Here is a 22208-nt window from a genome sequence, read left to right as displayed (position 1 = left end):
ACTTTTGACAGGAGGCCTTGTTTTGCAATGATGGCGTTCAGCTTTCCGATAGGGGAAATGATATTTGGTTGGCCAATATCGTTAAGGGCATTAGGGATTGGTTGCAGGTGTGAGGGTGTTGGCAGCAAGCCTTTGGGGCTCAAGTGGTGGTTAGGCATTGGGTAAGTCTTGTTCACGGGATCCGGGGATGTGGTTCCTGTCCCGAAGCCTAGGCGTGGGCTAGGGCCATGGCACGACCCCATCGGGAACCCTGGGGGTGCTCTTAATTGTTGTATATCATAGGGCTCCCCCACCGGTGGTTGACCCTTCAGAGACTTCCTGCAGATGGGCAGGAGTCAGGCTATAGTCTGGTTTCACCCAATGCCTAATCCAAACCGCTCACATCTGTAACCAATAAAGTTGTGGCCTTATTTATCCCATTAACTCAAAATATTTGTGTCTGTGTGTTTATTACCTAAGGGGAACTGGAGACCCCAGGACCTCGCCATACAACTGCATGCAGAGTGAATGCATGAAGAAGTAAGCAAGATTGCATTCTCTGTCCCCAGCCACCGTGAAAGTCAGAATGGACAGCTGTATGCATATAGGCTCTGTACACACAACCGAGGAAACCGTGTTTTGCAGGGTTCTTGATCACACACCTAGAGCCTAGGTACCTATATGTTCAGGTTCTATTCACTCCTTTAGTTGGACAGGTTGGGTGCTTTTCTTTCCTCATGTTTGTTCTTAACATCCTTAATCATTTGTCAAATATTAACAGCCAAGTCTGCAGGGAGATGTTTTCACATGCTGCTGTGTGTACCAGGCATTCCTTCCCTGTGAAAAGCATTGAGAAACTGAGCCAGGAAGGAAGGAAACAGGCAGACAGACAGATCAATACCCTTTAAGCAGGTTTTCAGGAGCTGGGTTGCAAATCAAGGTGTGGTGTTATTTTAATTGTATGATATAAAATATTATCTGGTTTTTGTTACCCAGCCTGAATTCACAGTTAGAAATCTAATGAATAAAAAGCCTTCATAATATTTTTCGTCTTAAGTTTCTTGCCTTCCTTGATGTTATCAGTTTTCTCATGACTTCAAACCCTGTGATGAGCATTTGTGCACAGAAACCAGACATTTGGGAAAAGTCCAGAATTAAATTTGAATGAAAATGCCCGAAAGTAAGGATCTTAAACGTATAAGAGCAGTCCAGGATGTAGCTTGAAATGGAGAGGGTGAAAGCCATAGAGATTAAGAACAGATGAATAATAGAAGAAAGGGAGGAAATTCTGCTCAGGAGAGATGAACACCTCCAGGCTGCTCATCTCCATACACTGGGACTCCAGTCACTGAAATTGCTTTGGTTTACTACTCCAATTACTATTATTAGGCTGATTTTCAGCATTTTAAAATGACACGGGCCTTGTGCAGTTTGTACCTTCAATATGCTCCAGTGGCAAGTTTTAAAGATTGGGGGGGGGGGGACCTGGGGCTCAGCTCTAATCTCTCCTTGCCCCCCCCCCCCCTTAGCTCAAGCTCTTCTTAAAGCCCCAGAGAGCTGCCTGGCCCAAATGTTAAACAGAGCCCATTCAGAATGGATGGCAGCTAACTGTGATAGTAAAAGTGTGATGCACATTAGCAATGTCTTCTGCCTAGCACATTGTTCACAGCTGATTTATTTCTTACTTCTGAGAAAATTTAAATGGTTTTTATGCCCAGTGAACTCATCACAAGATGGTATCTAAAGTCAGCAATATTCCATCCAGGAATTGATGGGTAAAAGAGTAACATGCCTGTAAATCTCTGGAACCTTTCACAGTAGGTTATCTAGATGATCGCCAAGGAAATTTTATTAGTAACCACGTGGCAACATCTGAAGATAATTTATGGCTGATAAAGCTAAGAAGGCTGTATTTGTAAAATAGGACTGCATTGCACATTATCAAAAAAAGAAGATGAATTTTCAACGGAGTATCATCTCTACATTTGGTGTAGAGGAATCATGATGCTTTGGAATGCTGCAATAAAAAGGTTTCAACAAAAAGGAATGTCAGCTTTGGTTTTCATATGTTTTCAACCCAGTTGCTTGGTGACCAGTTTCTAGTAACCAACATTTTGTTTGGACTTTTGTGCAAATCTTAGAAAACAGATTTTAATTAGACTCCCATGCAATTATGTTTGGATATCCAGATGTGTCTACACAGATCAACTTACATTAATTTATACTTTTTTGACTTTAAAGGGCATATGCATCTAACAGTCAAATTAATGTTAAAATTTAAGTCCATAGTCCTGTTGATAGATTATGGACCAGATTCAACTAAGCTGTTCCACTGGTGGGAACTAGCGCAAGGGTTCTCACTAGTGCAATGGGGCTCCCCCTCCCTGCTCCCCAGATATTCCCCCTCCCTCCAATCAGCTCTCAGGGATTGCGAGAACCCCCAGAATAGCATGTGGAGCAAGGAGAGGCAAGGTCCTTCCATCGGTCAAGCAGGAATGCTTGCATTGGCAGAAGAATCTTTTTACCACTATGCTGAATTTCACAAGCTAAATTGAAGCTTGTGTAGAGGATTACAGCCATAACCTCTGAACTCTATGTTTTGGAATTCAACAAACCAGTTAATTAAGCATAGTTTGTCAAGTTCAAATGATGTAGCAAAGTGGGATTAATCTAAAATGGAAGCAAAATGTTCCAAACTTCTCTTTGCAGCTGAATCCAAAGATGAGGAGCATATGAATTTGAGGCTCACCAGGACTCATTCTCATAGCACTAAACATTTAGCATTATGTCTGAACCAGTCTAATCACACTGCTAGCATTCACTGTAAGCATGAACTTCACCAAAATATTGTGGTCACCTATGAGAAAGCGGGGTATATGCACAAAGCCACATTTCAGAGATCCCTGAAACATAACAAAGATCCCAGACTTTGCACTGTATAGATTCCTGATCCCTTAATATTTACAAATCTAGTTCATTGTAGTTGCTTAAAGCTGCTACTAGTGATCGTTTCCTAAAAGTGTGAATAAAATCTCTTCTGTTTTTACTCTCTGGCCATGGAGAATTTTTAAGAGCAGTAGTCACCAGATGGCACTACTATACTGTAGGCTGATTCAGTGTTACACTGGAGTAGGGTATCCAAAATCAGTGGGACTGTATACAGTCATCTCTGAGCTATCTAGGTGTATAAGATTAAAAGCCTTTGGTCATGCAAGTTTTATTGTTAAAGATTGAGCACATTGGTGAGTGAGATCTTTGCAGCCAGTAAAATAATTTGTTCCCCATGTTAACCCCTGCTCAGTTTTTGTAGGAATATTCCTGAGGGATTCAAATATTGCAGTCTAGTAATGGCTGCAAGTACACCTGTAGTTTAAAAGGATAAACACTGCCAACCGGAATGTGGATTTGGGAGAGGATGGAATAAATAATGGCCCTCTTTTGGGTGAGAGGCAGCTTCTCCCCTGCAGTGCCATATTCATTAGCACAGCTGCAGTGGAGGTGCCCAGCCACTTCCATTGCTTGCTAAGGCACTAGATAAACAAAGACACATGGCGATGACTCCTTTCCCAACCACCCATGCCCTGCATGCATTCAGAGGAGCCTCCAATGTCTGAAGGCTAACTTCCTTAAGAAACAGCATGGTCCATCCATGATGTCCTTGATATGAGTTCTATATCAGACCATACCTCTGTGAAACAGATCTAATTAAATCAGACCAGCATGAATACAGCCACAAAGGAGTGATGAGGAGCAGTACATTGGTCTTCTCCAATGGAATGGTTCCCGACTGAGCCTCGTAGACTGGAAGTGGCCAGAAGTGTGAGAGGAAGAAAGACTGGAAGACTCCCAACCAAGTGAGAAAGTCAACCTCTTGGTTGCTTGATTTGTGATATTTACTTCATGTGGTTGCTGTAGGGGTTGTGGTTGCTGTCCTTATGGTACGGTTTGATTGTAATCATTCAGTGAGAGAAACCTCTGACTTCTGCAGTGTATAAACTCTGTGGCTTAGTGAATGCCACAGCATGTCTAACTACAAAACGAAGCATTAGCATTCAAAATACAATGTTTAGAGCATCAACATGCAGATGTAAAAACAGCAAGTAAAAAGGACAAGTAATTTGGAGTTTACAAATTACAGAGAGGCAGCCATGTTAATCTGTTGCAGCAAAAAAACAGAACAAAAAATTGTGGCACCTTAAGGACTAACATATTCGTTAGTCGACACAAAATTTAAAAATTCCTTCCAGTAGCACCTTAGAGACCAACTAAGTTTGTTATTGGTATGAGTATTGAGTATGAGTATTGGTATGGTATGACTTAGTTGGTCTCTAAGGTGCTACTGGAAGGAAATTTTTATTTTGTTTCGACTATGGCAGACCAACACGGCTACCTACCTATATTTGTTAGTGACAGATCAACACTTTAAAGAGTCTTGAGGCAGCTCCGGAAGGAAGGAAGGAAGGAAGGAAGGAAGGAAGGAAGGAAGGAAGGAAGGGACTCTTTCCCTTGGTTTCCTGCACTGACCATAGTGCAAGCCACGGAGGGGGAGGCCGTCAGAGATAGATAAGGCCCTTTATTTCCAACCTCTGGGAATCTCATGGGAAATCTCACAATCCCTTGAAAGGGAGCCTCCCTTGTCTACTGCTACCATGGTGCAGATGCTATTGGGAGGTAGACGCCACTGTCCCCCTCTAAAAAGAGTATCTGATTACTCTTCCTTTGCAGAAAGAGATGTAAAAATCATAATGTAAAATAAATAAATGAAATGCTACTCCTGCTTCGTTTTCAAATATATTTATTTTTTCAAAAAATAATTTACAAATAAGGAGCTGGGACACTGAATGAAATAAGTGTGTGAGGGTTTTGAGACACATCTTTACACAATAATCACATGGTATAATGAGCATTATATTTTTTAAAAATCTAAATTACAACTATATTGCCACACAAAAATTGCCAAGGCCATCTTAGAAGAGAAGAACATATATTTTTCATTTAACAATTGTTATAAGTACTACTCTTACAACAGTAAACTGAATGGAATTCTAACATTAAAAGGACAGCATTCTATATTTGATGACAAGAAGCTTCAAATGCATGATTAAATATATTTGATTTTCCAGTATAATTGCAAAAGCAATAAAATAGAGGTCTGCTTTCTTTAAATACACACTGTAAAAATGTATACAGTGAAGTCAAGGGAAGATAGCTAGGGAAAGGGCTATCTGCTGCCCAACTGGGATATAATAAAATAAGGAACATCTTTACCACAACATAGCTTTGTTTACTATATATTTCCCTCCCACTCCCAATAGCATAACTGAACAGTGTGGACTAGCTAATGGCAGAAAAAGCACAAGAAAACATTTAAAATGCAGTCTTTTGGTGGTACATGATTTCTTCCAAAAAAAGCACAGTCATGTTTGTATTTGTATTATATTAGGTCAAATTTATTGTCCAGCTAAAGACAGAGCACAGAAAAAGTCTCTTGTGAAGCTGTGATCATTTAGCATTTTGTTCCAGAGCAGAGTACTCCATTTCCGATACCCTGGAAGTATCGATTAGTTTGGTAAGGCCTGTTTTGGCAGAGTACTTAAAGATGAACGCCTTCATGAGCTCATACTTGTAGTTTCGGTTGATGAAGCTGTAGAGTATGGGGTTGACGCAGCAGTGAACCAGAGACAAGCACTGAGTGACATGAAGAGCCGCAAAGAGGAAGCTCTCCATGTGGCAGCTGAAGGGAAGGAAATGGAAGGTCAGCAACAAGTCAAGCAAGACCACGACATGGTATGGCAGCCAGCAGACCAGAAACACAATGACGTAGGAAAAAATTATTTTCCCATTGCTCTTCCTCTCTTGGTCACTAGAGGCAGATATGGCTCTTGCCAGGAGACAATAGAAAATGGCAATGATGGGGAAAGGAATGACAAAACCTAGAATGACAGAGCTCAGTTCCATGCTAGCCAGCCACTCCTTAGCATTCTCCTCCGGGTAGACAGGGCGGCAATAGGTCTCATTGTTGGAGGAAACGGTCTTCAGGTAGTGGGTATCGGGGATAGACACAAAGAAAGCAAAAAGCCAGACAAAGATGCAGATGCAACGGCGGATCCTCTTCTTTTTAACACTGCTGGAGGTTGTGAAGCAGGCCACTGAGAGATATCGATCCACGCTCATGCATGCCAGGAAGAAGATGCTCCCATACAGATTGATGGAAAACACGAGGTGAGTGATCTTGCAAGTGATCTCTCCCATGTGCCACTGGCTGTGCTGAACAAGGGAGACCACCCAGACTGGAAGGGTGATGATCACACACAGGTCGGCAATGGCTAGATTGAAGATATAGAGATGAGTTTCGTAGCCAGTTGTTTTGGCTTGGAAGTTCATCCAGACAACCACAAAATTGGCCACTAAGCCTATCATAAATATAAAGATATAAAAAATGGAGAGGGTGTAAAGCAGGGCATTTCTGTTGAGCATAGCTGGGCATGATAAGGAGTCCACAGTGATGCAGTCTCCACTGCCACAAGTCAAGTTGGTTTCAGTGAAATTCTCCCCTTCCACATGTTCAAATAGGGTTGGCAAATCAATGGTATTCATAGCTGGTCGATCTGGGATGGAGGCAGCCTAAGGCAAAACAAAGCAGCAAGAAGAGAAAGGATAAGCATCTTGGTTAACAAAAACAGCCATTTTTAAACAAATGCCTTCATCCCAAATAACCTTACCACCAGTCCAGAGACAATTTGTGCACTGAATGTTTTGGTTAAGTGGCATCTTACACGACACCCTTCAGATTTTAAACTACCACCATTGCCATAAAAATATTCAGAAAACAGTAGAAAGGAAACATTGGCGTTTTGTACACTTTTTCTTTAAGTGATAGTTCTGCTGCACTGCAGTCTCTGGCTGTAAGATATCAGGGTTAAATAACTGCTGGGTGTCTCTTATCTATAACTTAAATCATACAGCTCTCAATATAATCAATGTATCCTATCTGCTTACCCTAGTAGTTTCAATACTACAATTCTAGGCTAAAAGGTTAGCCTGCAATACTCAGGCTTCCCACTAGAATAAACCCATCAAAGTGTTTGAAAATTGCTGGCAAACACTGTCATCTCTTGCTTTAAAGGTAAAGGGACCCCTGACCATTAGGTCCAGTCATGGCCGACTCTGGGGTTGTGGCGCTCATGTCGCTTTACTGGCCAAGGGAGCCGGCGTACAGCTTCCAGGTCATGACGCCAGCATGACTAAGCTGCTTCTGGCGAACCAGAGCAGCACACGGAAACGCCGTTTACCTTCCCATCGGAGAGGTACCTATTTATCTACTTGCACTTTGACATGCTTTCAAACTGCTAGGTTGGCAGGAGCAGGGACCGAGCAACGGGAGCTCACCCCGTCGCGGGGATTCGAACCGCCAACCTTCTGATCGGCAAGTCCTAGGCTCTGTGGTTTAACCCACAGCGCCACCTGCGTCCCATCCCTTGCTTTAGAAAGCACTAAAATCAAATCTTGCTGGATGGGGCCATCAGTTTATAGTGTTCAAGGCGTTTACAATTTTAGTGGGATTTTTGATGAGGCTGCATAAAATTGAGAACTGTAGTGCAATGTTTGCCCAGTAAATCCCCAAACATTTTTTTTCTAAATAACCTTGGAGAAAGACAGCAGTCTTTACATTAAGTCAAGTAGCGGTTTGGGATGCCATTAAGGGTGGCAAGACTGATGACAGACAGATCTGATCCATGACATTTTCACTGGAAAGTTCTTCTGCATGAGTTGTGTAGACATGAAGAGGAGCTGGGCAAGACCACAGGTGTTCATTAGTGGAAGAAGAGGTGCCATTTATATTTCATTGTATGAGGCATCATCGTGCCTTGGGTTGGCCCTAAGCAATTTGAAAAGGCAAAAGTTACTGCTTCAGAATTTGATATCTACCTACCGCAACAGCCATTTGATTTTCCACACCCTTTACCACATTTATTATGAGGTGATGGTGGCAGCAATTATTTAATGTATTTATCTTGGGTTCTCCTGGCACAGACTGAATGGTTTGGCAAAATGCTTTTTTACAGTATTAGGATGTTCCTTTCCACACAAAGAAGTTGTGAGAGCGAATGATAAGAAGGAACACCTTATCTGGATACAAGTACAAATTTAGAGAACCCAGTTATGTGACTGTTCTCACTACTTGCCCAAGGTAAAATACACTAGTCAGAAGGGGAATGCCTGGAGGTTCTTTCCCCACAGATTATAGTCAAAAACTACTGGAAAACGATTGATAAACTACGGATAAAATTATTCAAATTTATGTAGCACTTTCAAAAACTATTTGTGCTGGTGATTATTAGAACATTCTGCAGCAACTATATTCATAGACCAATTGCACACTTTGTGAAAAAGTACTCACACTTGCTTCTCCCAAATTTGCAGGCAGTTAATTTCACTGGATGACCCTGTGCAATAGTGTTTTGATGAAGACCAGATTGGTTTTTATATAGTTGGTCTTCCTTTCCATATCATTTATCAATGATAAAACTTTTTTTTTTACTTTGATTGCTTTTCTGACATTTATATCCCACCATTCCTCCATGATGCAGCTAGTGGACTCAAAGCTGTCCATGGAGGCGCAGGTCAATTCTGTATCCAGGGCAGCTGTCTACCAACTCCACCTGGTACGCAGGCTGAGACCCTACCTGCCCGCTGACTGTCTCGCCAGAGTGGTGCATGCTGTGGTTATCTCCCACTTGGACTACTGCAATGCGCTCTACGTGGGGCTACCTTTGAAGGTGACCCGGAAACCACAACTAATCCAGAATGCGGCAGCTAGACTGGTGACTGGGAGCGGCCACCGAGACCACATAACACCGGTCTTGAAAGACCTACATTGGCTCCCAGTATGTTTCCAAGCACAATTCAAAGTGTTGATGCTGACCTTTAAAGCCCTAAACGGCCTCGGCCCAGTATATCTAAAGGAGCGTCTCCACCCCCATCGTTCTACCCGGACACTGAGGTCCAGCTCCGAGGGCCTTCTGGCAGTTCCCTCACTGCGAGAAGCCAAGTTACAGGGAACCAGGCAGAGGGCCTTCTCGGTAGTGGCGCCCGCCCTGTGGAATGCCCTCCCACCAGATGTCAAAGAGAAGAATAACTACCAGACTTTTAGAAGACATCTGAAGGCAGCCCTGTTTAGGGAAGCTTTTAATGTTTAACAGACCACTGTATTTTAATACTTTGTTGGAAGCCGCCCAGAGTGGCTGGGGAAACCCAGCCAGATGGGCGGGGTATAAATAATAAATTCTATTCTATTCTATTCTGTTCTATTCTATTCTATTCTATTCTATTCTATTCTATTCCACATCCAGGCAGGTGCAGCCTTTATTTGTCTCAGAGGCCTCAGGCTTCCCACTCCTCCTTGATGCCAGTATGGAGCTTATATAAATCTTCCTCCACAATTGGGGGGGGGGGGCTGAGAAAAAGCCGGGGGGGGGCAGGTTCTCCACCACTCCTGCCCTGTATGGCGAGTGATACACCACTTTCACTGTAAGTCTTAAGCTTGCCTTTGTGAGAAAGGCAGACTTTACCCCACAACACACTGTTTTTAGCTAGACTCCACTTGCTGAAATATAGGTTTTAATACTGCACATAGTCTTCTAAATATGGGTACATTGTACGTAGATTGTCATGATGCAGTGGTGTGGCTTGCTCATTTTTCTAGAAAAATGTGCATAAACGTTATGGATTAGGCAGAAATTCAATAGGTGAAGCTTTTTCACAGAACAGAGGGACAGTGGTGGTATTTTATGTAGTCAGAAGTGGAAAGGATTACTGTGAAGGCTGGAAGTATATGAGAAAGTGAGGAACAGGGAAGTACCACTGAGAGCTAAATATGTAAAGAAAGAAAAAGACTTACAATTGAGACTTCTCCAGAATGCTTGGCATTTCTTTCAGCTTTTTAAGCATTTAGAATAAAACTAACTGAATCTCACTGCTATAAATATATTGGAACTGAAAGATCTGAAGCAGCAGTTATTACGAGAATCAGTCAGGATGAGAAATGGCTAAAAGCCTTCAGAAACTGCTCTTTTCTGATTTAACAATGGTTTTATCTTTGAGCAACTCCAGCAGGTTGTCTTATCCCCTTGTAATCATTTACATTGGCTCAGAAGAGTTCTGAAAATTTAAACTCATGGCACTGAAACCAGAATCCAGCCCTTCTCCTTCATTCATCTCTGATCTCCTTTTGTGGCCAGTCTCTGTGCTGCTATCAGACGGTGGTGGCAACAGACCTACCAAAGCCTAAAGAGAGACGCTAGTACAGTGGTGCCCTCTGGGTGGCACTGTGCCAACATGAGAGCAAGCGCCTCATGACCCCCAAGCTCAAAGACAGAAGGCGACCATTTCTTCACACCAGATCTCACTGCATTCCAGGCACGTGTGCCCAGACACAGAGGCTAAGATGTACAGTTCGGTGCCTTTCTGGCCTTGAGGCACAATCACACTTTTGAGCCTAGTTTGAGTGGGGGTGGTAAGACTATCTCCAGCCAGGTGTATTTCAGTTCCTCAGGTAGGTGGACATGCCACGCCCCCTCTCCACCCAGCAACTTTCCACACTGGCAGCAGTTTCATCAAACAAACTGCTCTCCAAACTCAGGATACTTTAATGTATTATGGGATGCATGAGTCGCTGAGGAGTGCATGGTGTTCTAGGATCTGGAATGTGCCTACACACAGAGAGAGATGTTGTGATTTGTGCTCCTTAGAGCTTTTCAAAAGAATGCCTGCCACTTACGTATCAGAAGGCAGAAACTTTTAGTAATGTTGCCGGGCACTTCAGAGCTTGGGTGGGGAATCTTAGGCCTGGGCCTTCCACGCCTCTCAGTATGGTCCCTGGGGCTGTTACCAGGCCACACACCCCATGGCCGTGCCCCCTTCAGAAGCCCTGCTCTGTAGCTCACTCTGTGCTTCTGCGCAACTGGAATGGGCTCTTGGACTCTGGGTTGCCTGGAACGGTGGGGGCGATGTGAGATGGAGTGTGCATGCTGGGGGTGTTTATAGAAACCGCTAACATTTCTTGTACAAGGTAAGAATAATACCTGTCACTCTACTCACCACTATGGCCTCCAGAAGGCTGCCCATGAAGGAACATGGCCCTTAGGCTGTAAAAGGTCCCCCACCCCAGACATGGAGATATGGAAGTCAAAGGACTGGTTGAAAATGACCGTATTTGTGGTACATGACCCCAGTCAAACTTGCAAAAATTTACCACCTGTCTGACAATAAGTGTTGGAAATGTAAAGAGAGCGAAGGAACATTATTCCACCTCTGGTGGACTTGCCCTAAAGTGAAGGCGTTCTGGGAAATGATTTATAATGAACTGAAAAAGGTATTTAAGTATACCTTCACTAAGAAACCAGAGGCCTTTCTTTTGGGTATTGTCGGCCAAGGGGTGGTAAAGAAGGATTGGACATTTTTTATGTATGCAACAACAGCGGCAAGGATACTTCTCGCAAAGTACTGGAAAACTCAAGATTTACCCACACTGGAAGAATGGCAGATGCAACTGATAGACTATATGGAACTAGCCGAGATGACTGGCAGAATCCGTGACCTGGGAGAAGAGAGGATGGAGGAGGATTGGAAGAAATTCAAGAACTATTTACAAAAACATTGCAATTTGAGTGAATGCTAAGCAGGATGCTGGATCATAAATAATTGAGCACCACTAACTTAGATGATTTAAGAAAATAAGAGAGATTAAGAAAATATAATTCTTTTTTTTTTTGAGAACTAGAAGATTATGAAATATAGAAGGGATATAAGAATGCAAATAAGATAACAAATTGCTGCTAAAAAGTTATAACGATGAAAGTGGGAGCGGGAGATGTGAGGAAGTCCAAAAAAAAAAAGTGAAACTATGTTAAGATATTTGCTATATTGTCTGTTACATGTATTTCTATTGTAAACTCTAATAAATATTATATAAAAAAAAAGAAGAAAATGACCGCATTTGTTTCTTCCCTTTGAAAACATACACAACCCAACCGCACCTTTAAGAGTTAGTTTATGCATTTCCAATACAGTCGTGCCTTGGTTGTCGAAGGCCCTGGAACTCGGACGTTTTGGCTCCCTAACGCCGCAAACCCAGAAGTGATTGTTCCGGATTGCAGATGTTCTTTTGGAACCCGAATGTCCGACAGGGCTTCCATGGCTTTTGATTGGCTGCAGGAGCTTCCTACAGCCAATCAGAAGTCGCGATTTGGTTTTCAAACATTTTGGAAGTTGAACGGACTTCTGGAATGGATTCCATTCGACTTCCAAGGTACGACTGTACTTATTTCATGCAAAGTTGTCTACACCCGCTACCCCTGTTTGGATGGTTGCCAGGCCCCACTTTTACAGAACTTGCCTATTGAACTAGTAACCTGCTCCCTTCTCTGCTTACTCTGGCCTGTGGGGCAGCGTTAATTTGATTTAGCAAGCAGTTACATGTGGAAGCCAAGAAAGTACTTATCTGGCAGCCTCCTTTTATGAACATCTCGGAGCTCCCTCTTCCCCATTAAACATCACCCTCGTAATGGAAAGTCTGGCAAGATGGCCAAGGCGTGCTTCTGCAGACCGACCAAAGACCAAATGAAATCAGCAACACTGGATAAAGCATCCTCCTCATAGCATCAGGAAGGACTGAATCTGCAGCCATCAAGAGACTGCTTTGGGAATGCATACTATGGACAACTGAAGCAAAAAAGAAGTCTTCTGAACAGGGGAAGGCAGTGAAAAATTGTGGGCAGCTCAGATGTGGTTATGTAGGAGGTACAAAACCATGACCAGCTACTTTCTTTTACTCCCTGCCACAATTCAGTTAGTTATAATGAGAAACAGCCCTCATAGTGTCAAGGTAAGGCATGGAGTTGGAAAGCTCAACCCTCTCCTCCTGGGGCAGAACCACGGCTGCCTTCCATCCACCTAAGAAGGAAGCAGCTAATAGGAGCTATGCCTTGTCGGTCTCAAGATTGGAGTACTGGAGTGCCCTCTACGTGGTATGGCTTGTGAAGAGAGTTTGAAAACTGCACCTGGTCCAGAATATGGCAGCATCACCCAAGTTACCCACGTCACAATGGTTACATCTGCCCTTAAATACTACACTGGCTACCGGTCAGGTTGCAGGCTCACTTAGAAGCAATATGGTCTGCTTTGCTTTTTAAAACCTTTCAGGTTCTAATTCAGCCTTTCTCAACCTTGGGACCCCAGATGTTGTTGGACAACAACTCCCATAATCCCTATCTGGCAAGACCATTGGTCGGGGTGATGGGAGTTGTAGTCCAACAGTATCGGGGAACCCAAGGTTCAGAAAGGCTTCTCTGAATTGTCAGGATCAAGGTGTCTGAATGAACACCTTCTCTTCTATCTCCCCCCAATTGGCAAGGAACACCCCACTCAGAATGCCCTTGTCATCTACTGAAAAGCACAGGATATTCTTCGTGCTGGCTTTCTCCCCTTCTAAAAAGGCCAATCCAGTCAATTCCCTTTCATCTTTCAAAAAATCCTGGGGTGTGAGGCTGCTGAACTGAAGTTGTTTTTATTAATCTGCTGGTTGGACAAATCTATGGATTAATAGTGTTTATATAGACGTTGAATTTTAAGATGCAATTTAAATGCCCAGCCCAACTGCTTCATTAATTCTAGGGTGTATAAGGTGCAGCAGCTGTTTATTTCCAAAACACCAACAAATCTATGCCCCACAATTGTCCATTCCAAGTTCTTTCTCTTTCTCTTTCTCTCTTCTGCTCCTCCACAAGCTGCTGTAGTATTGGATAAGAGAGAGAACAGGATCAGAAAGGGACTAACTCTGCACAGATTTGCTCTTTTTGTCTTATCTTTATGTAAGTGTTTTGAATCTTTCACTGTAAGCTGACCTGATATGGCAAGTTTTAATACAAAAAGTAAAAATAAAGAGAAGTTGGGTTCTCCAATGTCCTTCCTGAGGACCAAACTAGAAACACGATGGTAGCAAATCTGTTGTTTAAACCCAGAGCTCCCACCATCAGGAAGAAGCTATATTTTAGCAGCAAAGGGGTTGCATGCGTGGAGAGGAGGGTAGCCCTCCTCACATACAAGGTCTGTCCTCCAAACATCACCTTCTCCACTGCTGAGATCCAGTACGGAAAGTGTACTCAGTTAGGGGGAAAGGCAAATTTAACCACTGGTTCTATACCTTCTTCCACTGTGCTTAGCCTACCTCCAGCGAAACCTGTTTATCTGAGCATAAAGCTCATAGATCTACCATATCATACCCTAACATCTATCCTAACACAATCTGATTTATCTTTCTCTACTGAGATTTTTCACAAGACAGACAAACATCCACACATCATCAAGGCTCAGGACCCTGGACAGATGCCACAGAGCTCATCCAACTTCACAACAAAGACTCACCCACTTCTCTTTGATTTGAGGTAATCCCTTGTTTGTTCATGTCACCAACCCCTGCAATATATTTTAATCCAACTCTTACTGTTGTCAGATGGTGTTTAACAAGATATTAATACAGAGCGTATGTGTGTTTGCGTGTGTGCCTGCAAGTGTTAAAACTGTATGCTTTTTCAGAGAAAGGAACACTGTTTGCCTTGGCAAAGCAAGATTGGTTTTAGTACAACTACTCAGAATATACTGCCCTCTACTGAAAAAATATATATATCAGAAATTCTGGTACAACCTCTCCAAGATTTGCAGGTTTCTTTCGTTTTAAAAACAATCAACAGACATAGCACCATGTGCAGAGACAGATCTGGGGGTTGGCCAGCTTGGCCACCACCAAAGGCACAGGCCCGGCAGGGAAGGGGACACAAAAATCAAGCCTCTTCCCTCTGGCTTGGAGTGGCTAGGAGCCTGCCCCACTGGCTGCCTACTCACTGGCTGCCCTGCCACTGCTCTGGGTGGCTTTGATGGGCACACAGGCACTTCTGGGCGGCTCGGTGGAGGAATCCGGTCACTGGCATGGGCCATCGAGCAGCCCTCCAGGGCTCCCTCCTAAGAGAAAGGCAATGAAAAGCAACACTTTTGAGTTTCTTGTCCATGGTCTCTCCTGGCTTCAGAGGGGCCAGTACATCTCCTTGCCAAGGGCACAAGGGATGTGGGGGGAGCACAAATACACCTCCTTGCCAGTGGTGCAAGGGAGCTTAGGTACATCTCTGACAAGTGTGCAAAAGGCTTCTCAGAATTTTGCATTTTATTTGTGGGCAGAAACATTGGGGTACATTTCATGACATTTATCCTGGGAAACATAAATTCTTAAACAGTTGCTTGAGTGTGAGACTCACCATTAGCAGTGGCAGTAAAACGACTTCTTTTATTTTCTTCCCTCCCAACTGGGGGTGGTGTTGTTTTGGGTACTGCTGCTCTTGCAACTGGCAACAGCAGCAGCAACCATGGGGTTGCAACATGGCCTCCATTTTGCATCCTCCACAATGTCCCAGATCAAGCATGAAGGGGGTGGCACACAAATAAATGGAGAATATTCAGAGGAAATGCAGGTTGGTGAGAAAATGAAATGTCTCTGTAAAAAACATTTGCCTAGGAATTTCTGGGTTGGCCCAGTTCTAGATACAGTGGTACCTCTGTTTACAAACGCTTCTGGTTACGCACGCTTCAGATTATGAACACCGCTATCCCGGAAGTAGTTGCTCCTGGTTGCGAACTTTGCCCAGGGATGCAAGCAGAAGTCGCGCAACGGGAGGCGCCATTAGCGAAAGCGCGCCTCAGGATAAGAACAGTTTCAACTTAAGAATGGACCTCTGGAACGAATTAAGTTTGTAACCAGAGGTACCACTGTATCAGTAAACAAACATGTGGCTATCAGGGAATCAGGGCCATCTTCCTCATATTTCATGAAAACAGACTGAGGAGGCCGCACACAAACAATTTGGTTAAAATACATGTTTCCCAAGGGAATAAAAAGAGTGCGAATTTTGTCATGAAACTACCCACGTTACCTGCCTGCACCACCCATGTCACTTAGTTCTCTACATCCCTGTTCATCACTGCTCGTTCACCTGCAAGTCGCTAACTGCTTCTGCTGCCGCTGATTTGGACATCTAATGGCATATCCATGGGGCAGAGATGTGATATTTCTATGCATTCAACTCGTGTTGATACTAAAAAAAAATTAAGTTATACCAACAAGAAAATCTTATTAGCAAGAAAAAAAAACATGTCATTTACAACCACACGACTCAGAGAAGCTGGAACTCATTAGAGCAGAGTTTCCCAAACTTGGGTCTCCAGCTGTTTTTGGACTACAACTCCCATCATCCCTAGCTAGCAGGACCATCGGTCAGGGATCATGGGAACTGTAGTCCAAAAACAGCTGGAGACCCAAGTTTGGGAAACCCTGCTTTAGAGCTATAACCAATTCCTCCCCCTCCCCCCAAAATAAAATAAGTTTCTAATCCTCATTGTTAAGTTTTTAAAAAAGAAAGTTTATTACTATCCTACCCTTTCACCAGGAAGCTAAAGAAGGGAATCCTTAAGTTACCCAGATGGCCTCCCATCCAGGTACTGAATGGGTCCAAACCTGCTTAGCTTCAACAAGGTTGCTGCATTACATGACTTTTAGACTGTAGCCCTGGGACTTCTATACCTTGGGAGGGCTTTCAGTTACTACCCTTTCTTCCTATCTCTTCTCCTCTGACATTCAGTGCAAAAACAATGCGAGCAACTTACACAATTGGAATGTAGTACTCAACTTGTGTAAATGAAGGAAATCAACACATTTATTTAGCCTATTCATCAAAGGGTTCATCATTTCTATTTTAAATTGTCTAGATGTATCTTACCCATTAATTTCACTCCTAATACTAACTAGCTAGTAAAATAATTTATTTGCTTTAAAGAATTAAGTTACTACTAATACTCTACAATCTGTAAGGACAGGGGTGAGTGGAAAAGTAGTTTCAATTATGCTTAAACTAGAAAATAAAATCTAGTTTTACTTGCTTATATGCAGGATTCAGGCATGTTTGCTTTGACTTGCCTTAATCAGCTTACTGCAGCTGACAGTACTGGCTTATCACCACAATGGAAATGGAAACTAAAAAAGGAATCTCCTGACTGAGTCAAGCACATTAAAAGTAACTTGGTTTAATGTTGTGGAATCAACAGCTCATTACACTTTAACTGTCCCACTAAAAGCATCACATTCCAACTAATGCAATGAGAATTTCAGTGTGAATTTTAAGCAAATGTTTTCAAAAAGGAGCTCAGATTGATCAAGGGTAGTGCTAGATCAACACGGTGAAATCAACAATTGGGTGAGTTACTATTCCCTAGCAAAAGCCATGCCCCTCCTCCCTGCAATGGGATAGAATAACAGCCCATGAAAGAAAAGGATTTAAGCTGATTGTAGGCTTTGTGGCCCCCTGCCAGTGCTCACCCCAGAATAGCAAGGGACTCTAGCCCAGTGTGCCAGCTGAAACGTAAAACAAAGCAATCTTGACTGTTTGTTAATGAATGGCTCTGAGGTCCTACCGCATGCCAGTCAGAAGTCTCCCAGGACAGGCCTGAGAAACTGTGCTGCCCAGTCTACTTTTATTCTGCAGCCACCTCAATGTTTGTGTGGCAAGACCCCATGATGCTATTTAGATGCTTGCATGCCAACAATGCTCAGCCGCAGCCAGAAAAGTGATATGCTCAAATCGCCAGGGGATTAGCTGTTGATATTGAAGATCAGGGACAGCCATATCCAAAGACAATTGCAGTAGAAGACCCGTCTGGCTATTGTCTGGGATTGTTCCAGTAAGCAGAGCTGGGGGGGGGGGGGTCCTCAGTCCTCTGGCCAGGGAGACCAGAGCTATTCTGCCCCTTACTCTCGATTTAGAAGGGCAGCGAGAATGGCAGGCTGGGTAACTGTTCTAAGGCTGCACTTAAGGAACTGCAGGTGGGTTGGATGACAGAGAAATCAGGTTTCTGAAACAGTCCACATCTAGAATCATAGCAGGAAAACAAAGATCTATACAGTCTTCCCTGTTATTCATTCATCCTCTTCATACATAAAAAACCAAGTCCTCCCAGGCACTTGATTTCCCAGCTCGCCCTTTCCTTTTCCTTTGCCCAAGAATTTGATTCTGTGAGAGGATGTTTGCTGCCGTAACCAAATCACACAGACAAATAGCTCCCCTTGTCCCCTTTGCCTTCAAGAAGCAAACACTCCTTTGTTTCTGCATAGCTGCAAATTTACTTTTAACATGGCCTTTGGCATTTTGGAATTAATATGCAGAACCCAATTCTGCAAACTTCAAATCATTCTGCCCATTATGGATAATCAGGTGGTGAAATTCAGACTGCAGGATGGGTTCTTATTTTGAATGTTTCCCATGTAAAAAACATCCTACGTTGTACATCAAGGGCTGGGGCTGGGCAAATCTTTATCCCACTTTTCTAAACAAAGTGTTTTTTTAAGAGAGGGAGCTTTAAAAAATACAGAACTACACTTGCCATCCGAAGAGACACAGCCCAGAATTCTGCCGTGTCAGCCTATCGTCTCATTCTGCATAAGGAGTAGAATACTGAGCCTATATTGTTCCTATTACACATCTCTCTCTCTCTCTCTCTCTCTCTCTCACACACACACACACACACACACACCTGATTCCACAGCAACATTTATTATGGAATATTAAAACAAAGACAGAATTTCATATTTTATTGGCATAACTTCTGTTGGTCTAAAAATCTGAAATCTTTAGTCTATCCACTGTTGAAGGGCTTTTAAAATATTAAATATTTTCAGAGCGGCTTGATGTTCTTTGTCTACAATTGTTAAAAGCAAAACTGTGGAAGTATTTCTAAGAAGCCACCTGACTGCCATCCCAACCCAGAACTACCAAGTCCAGTCCGTCCAAGTGTAAGAACAGGATCTGAATAACTGGATTAAGGGAATTAAAAGCAGCTCAGTGTGAGGTCAAACACATCACTCACTTTTATTAAGCATGCCTGAAAAACAGTAGTCCAATGCCCTAAAGAATCACCTCAAACAGACATGATAAAGGAGCTGTAGAAAAAATTGCATCAGAGTCTTATTTGTGTTGTTAAGGCTGGGTGCAAACATATGCAGTGTATCTGAAAAACAGACATGAAAGTTGCTCTGTATCTTCTCAACCATCCACAGAACGTCTTAGCTAAATATTCTGAAGTTCTCATTTCCTTTAGCTCCTCTTCCACAAGCTCACAAAGCTGTCCTGCCAACAGCTCCCCAACTTGGATTCTGTGACTGAGATCAAGCAAACCAACAGGGCATAAACCCAACTTAATACCATTTTACACCTTCAAAACTAGGCAGGCAATATTAGATGGCATGCGATATTGGAAGACATTTATAGGCAATGCTGCTACCTATTAATAAAGTCAATTAAAATAACAGCACGGCTCCTTTCTTTCTGGTGTGGTGTCTGCTGAAGTATATCAGCCTGTTCAAAGAAAAATGATTCCTTGTGGAAAGTGTCTTTGTGGTACACTTTGCTTCTTCCCCCATCAAACCACGTGACTCTTCCTACCTAACGTCTGCTCTGTTTAGTCAAAAGTTGTCAGAAAAAGAACATTTAACATTTCACTCTTTGTAGCTTATTTAATAAAACAGTGGCAAACACACAGAAACATCTGAAATGTGCAAGGCAAGGGAGGAGTCCCTTTCTCTTTTTAAAGAAAACTTGTTCCTGGAACCCTTTGGCAATGAATCAGACCTTCTGCTGGTGGAAAATTCAGGGAAGAGAAACACGGGCCTCTTTGCACAACTCTTTGTCACTTTCCCCTGCAAGTCTGAGACTCAACGGCAACAGCTAAACTTACAAACAAACAAAAAGTTGCCATAGCCTTGAAACTTTGAAGAATAAAATATTCTTGGGAATGCCCACTAATACTTTCAGAGGATCATAAAACTTTTAATGAGGCACTCTGACTTTTTTTCTTTTAACCCTCATTATCCTGCTTTTAGCAACTAAACAGAGTAACTTTACAACTCCTCGTTACTGCTGAAAGTTACAGGGTGGCTGTTTACTGCCCATCCCCTGAATGCTTGTCAGCGAAGGAGCTCCGCTAGACTGCCTGACCCCAAGAAATGACAACAACAACACAAAAGCAGCTCTTCTTTCTCTAGGGGTGTTTAGCTTCCTATTGAAACAGGGATACGCATACAAAAGAGCAGGTGACAAGTTCTCTCGCTTTTCAAAGTGTGGCTTTGTGAAACTTCTGCAATGTGATCCTAGAATCATTGACTCACGGAATTGTAGAGTTGGAAGCGACCCCAGGGGTCATCTAGTCCAACCCCCTGCAGTGCAGGAATCTCAGCTAAAGCATCCATGACAGATGGCCCTCCAACCTCTGCTAAAATACTTCCAAGGAAGGAGAGCCCACCAACTCCTTGGGTGAGTCTGTTCCACTGTCAAACAGCTCCTACTATCAGAAATTTTGTCCTGATGTTTAGTCGCAATCTCCTTTCTTGTAACTTGAAGTTGTTGGTTTGAGTCCTGCCATCCTAAGTATGTTTGCTTAGGGTAAATAAGACTTACTTCTCTAATGAGTGTGCTTAGGAGTGCAGTCCTCATACAGATTCCTGTGATGTGGCCAAAGCATTTCCCCTTGATGTAAATCTCCTTTGTTAACTGGCCTGACTAGCACTGAGGATCAAAAGCACTGACTGTTGCCCGCAGCCCATTTCTGCTGAGAGTCCCTTGACATGTGCAATGTCATCCCAAAACACCACAGTGCATTTGATGTGCACACCCCCAAGGACATGTGGTCAGCATTGTAGCTCTGCAGGCTGATGCCATGCACGCTTACTCAGAAGTAAGCCCCACTTTCTTCAGTGTGCATGGTAGTGCCACCTGGGTCCCTATCAATAGGGCTACAGGCTGCAATTCCAGGCACTTCATTATTATTATGCCTTTCTGACCTGCCCCACTAACCAACCCAAAATCATGCATTTGGAAATGGACGTGCAGCCCAAGTGCTGCAACTCGCTTGGCGATCAGGCTGCCCCGCCGGCAGCCCCAACGAGGAAACTCTCCCGAAGGAAGATGCCCGCCCCGGGACGCCCTCCATCCGCTCTGGCGGCGCAGCGACGAGGGCGACGCCGATGTCCGGAGAGGAGCGCCGCGGGAAGCAGCGCGGCTCGGCTGGCCCGGCGCTCCGCTTCTCGCCCTCCCTGGCCAGAGCCGCGCTCGGCTCCGCAGACGGAGAAGCGACCTCGCTCGCCGCCGCCGCGCACAAAGACATTCCGGGCCGATGGCCGGCGCCGAACAAAGAAGCCTGGCGGCGGGACGCGCCCGGGCAAGCCGCCCGCCCTCCCTTCCCTTCCCTTCCCTTCCCTACCTCGCCGTCTCCGCGCGCCTCGCTCGTCCTCTCGGGGCGCCGCTCGCCAGGCACTGCGCTCTCGGGCCGCCGGCCGCGCCGCTTATATCGGTGCGTGCGGGGCTGGGCCGGGGCGCGCGCGGCGGGAAGGCGCCTCTAGGGGGCAGCTCGGCCCACGGGCCGCCCCACAGCCCCGAGGGGGCCGGCTCGCTCCGCGCCCGCCCCGCCCCGCGCCCTCCCTCCGCCGAGCTGCGCGCGGGCCGGGAGCACCTGCATCCTGCGGGAAAAAAGCGAGCAGCGCCAGGCGAGGAGCGCGCGATCCTTGCAAGAGGGGGAGGCGCCCCGCGCATTCTTCTTTGTCGCTGGAGTGAAAGCGGCGCGTCTGCAAATCCTAAATCCTCCCGCCCCGAGGAGGATCCCGGTCCTTTCAACTCCGCGGGTCTGGTTTCCCCATCCAAGGGCAGCCTTAGGATCACGTTTCGCAACGTGCGCTTGTCCGGAAGGCTGCGATTTTCATTTGCGAGTCGTTCTCAGTAAGCGGCATGTGCTGAACTTGGAGCGCGCAGCTACTTCGCCAAAGCGGCATGGAAACTCTTCGCGGCTCCGGAACATTTCACTTGCTTCAAAGCACTTCGCGTACTTTAGCTCGGTCGACAAACTGGTCAAGTAGATCATTATTAATGCTCCCGCCACGTTACAGAGACAGAGCAGTGTACCAAAGGTGAGTCCATGGCGGAAATAAGATTCTAACAGATCAATATCTGACATGATATTATAAAAGAGTGACAAATCAGGCAGGTGCTCTTGGAGGGCCTTAATCATAGCTGTCAACTTTTCCCTTTTCTTGCAAGGAATCCTATTCGGGATAAGGGAATTTCCCTTTAAAAAAGGGAAACGTT

General features: G+C 44.3%; 1 protein-coding gene across 2 annotated transcripts; it reads right to left on the bottom strand.

The window, feature by feature from the left end:
* Positions 1-4757: 4757 nt before the first annotated feature.
* On the bottom strand, positions 4758-21478 carry ACKR3 (atypical chemokine receptor 3). 2 transcript variants are annotated; one of them, XM_080998191.1, is made up of 2 exons: positions 21331-21478; positions 4758-6603 (listed from the first exon to the last, which is right to left on the bottom strand). In XM_080998191.1, the coding sequence occupies exon 2, from the start codon at positions 6574-6576 to the stop codon at positions 5482-5484; it is 1095 nt and encodes a 364-aa protein (XP_080854317.1). In that variant the 5' UTR covers positions 6577-6603; positions 21331-21478; the 3' UTR covers positions 4758-5481. The 2 variants fall into 2 exon arrangements, with proteins under 2 accessions (XP_080854317.1, XP_080854318.1); XM_080998192.1 differs by lacking the exon at positions 21331-21478 and adding an exon at positions 7649-7838.
* Positions 21479-22208: the final 730 nt, after the last annotated feature.

This window comes from Podarcis pityusensis, assembly GCF_964106645.2.
Source record: "Podarcis pityusensis genome assembly, chromosome: 1".
In the NCBI taxonomy this organism is placed as follows: Eukaryota; Metazoa; Chordata; class Lepidosauria; order Squamata; family Lacertidae; genus Podarcis; species Podarcis pityusensis.
Note: the sequence above shows the minus strand (reverse complement) of the source record. Positions and strands in the feature narration are given on the sequence as shown.

Excerpts from the sequence above, each read along its gene's own strand:
- ACKR3 (XM_080998191.1), bottom strand. The coding sequence starts at position 6,576 with ATGAATACCATTGATTTGCCAACCCTATTTGAACATGTGGAAGGGGAG.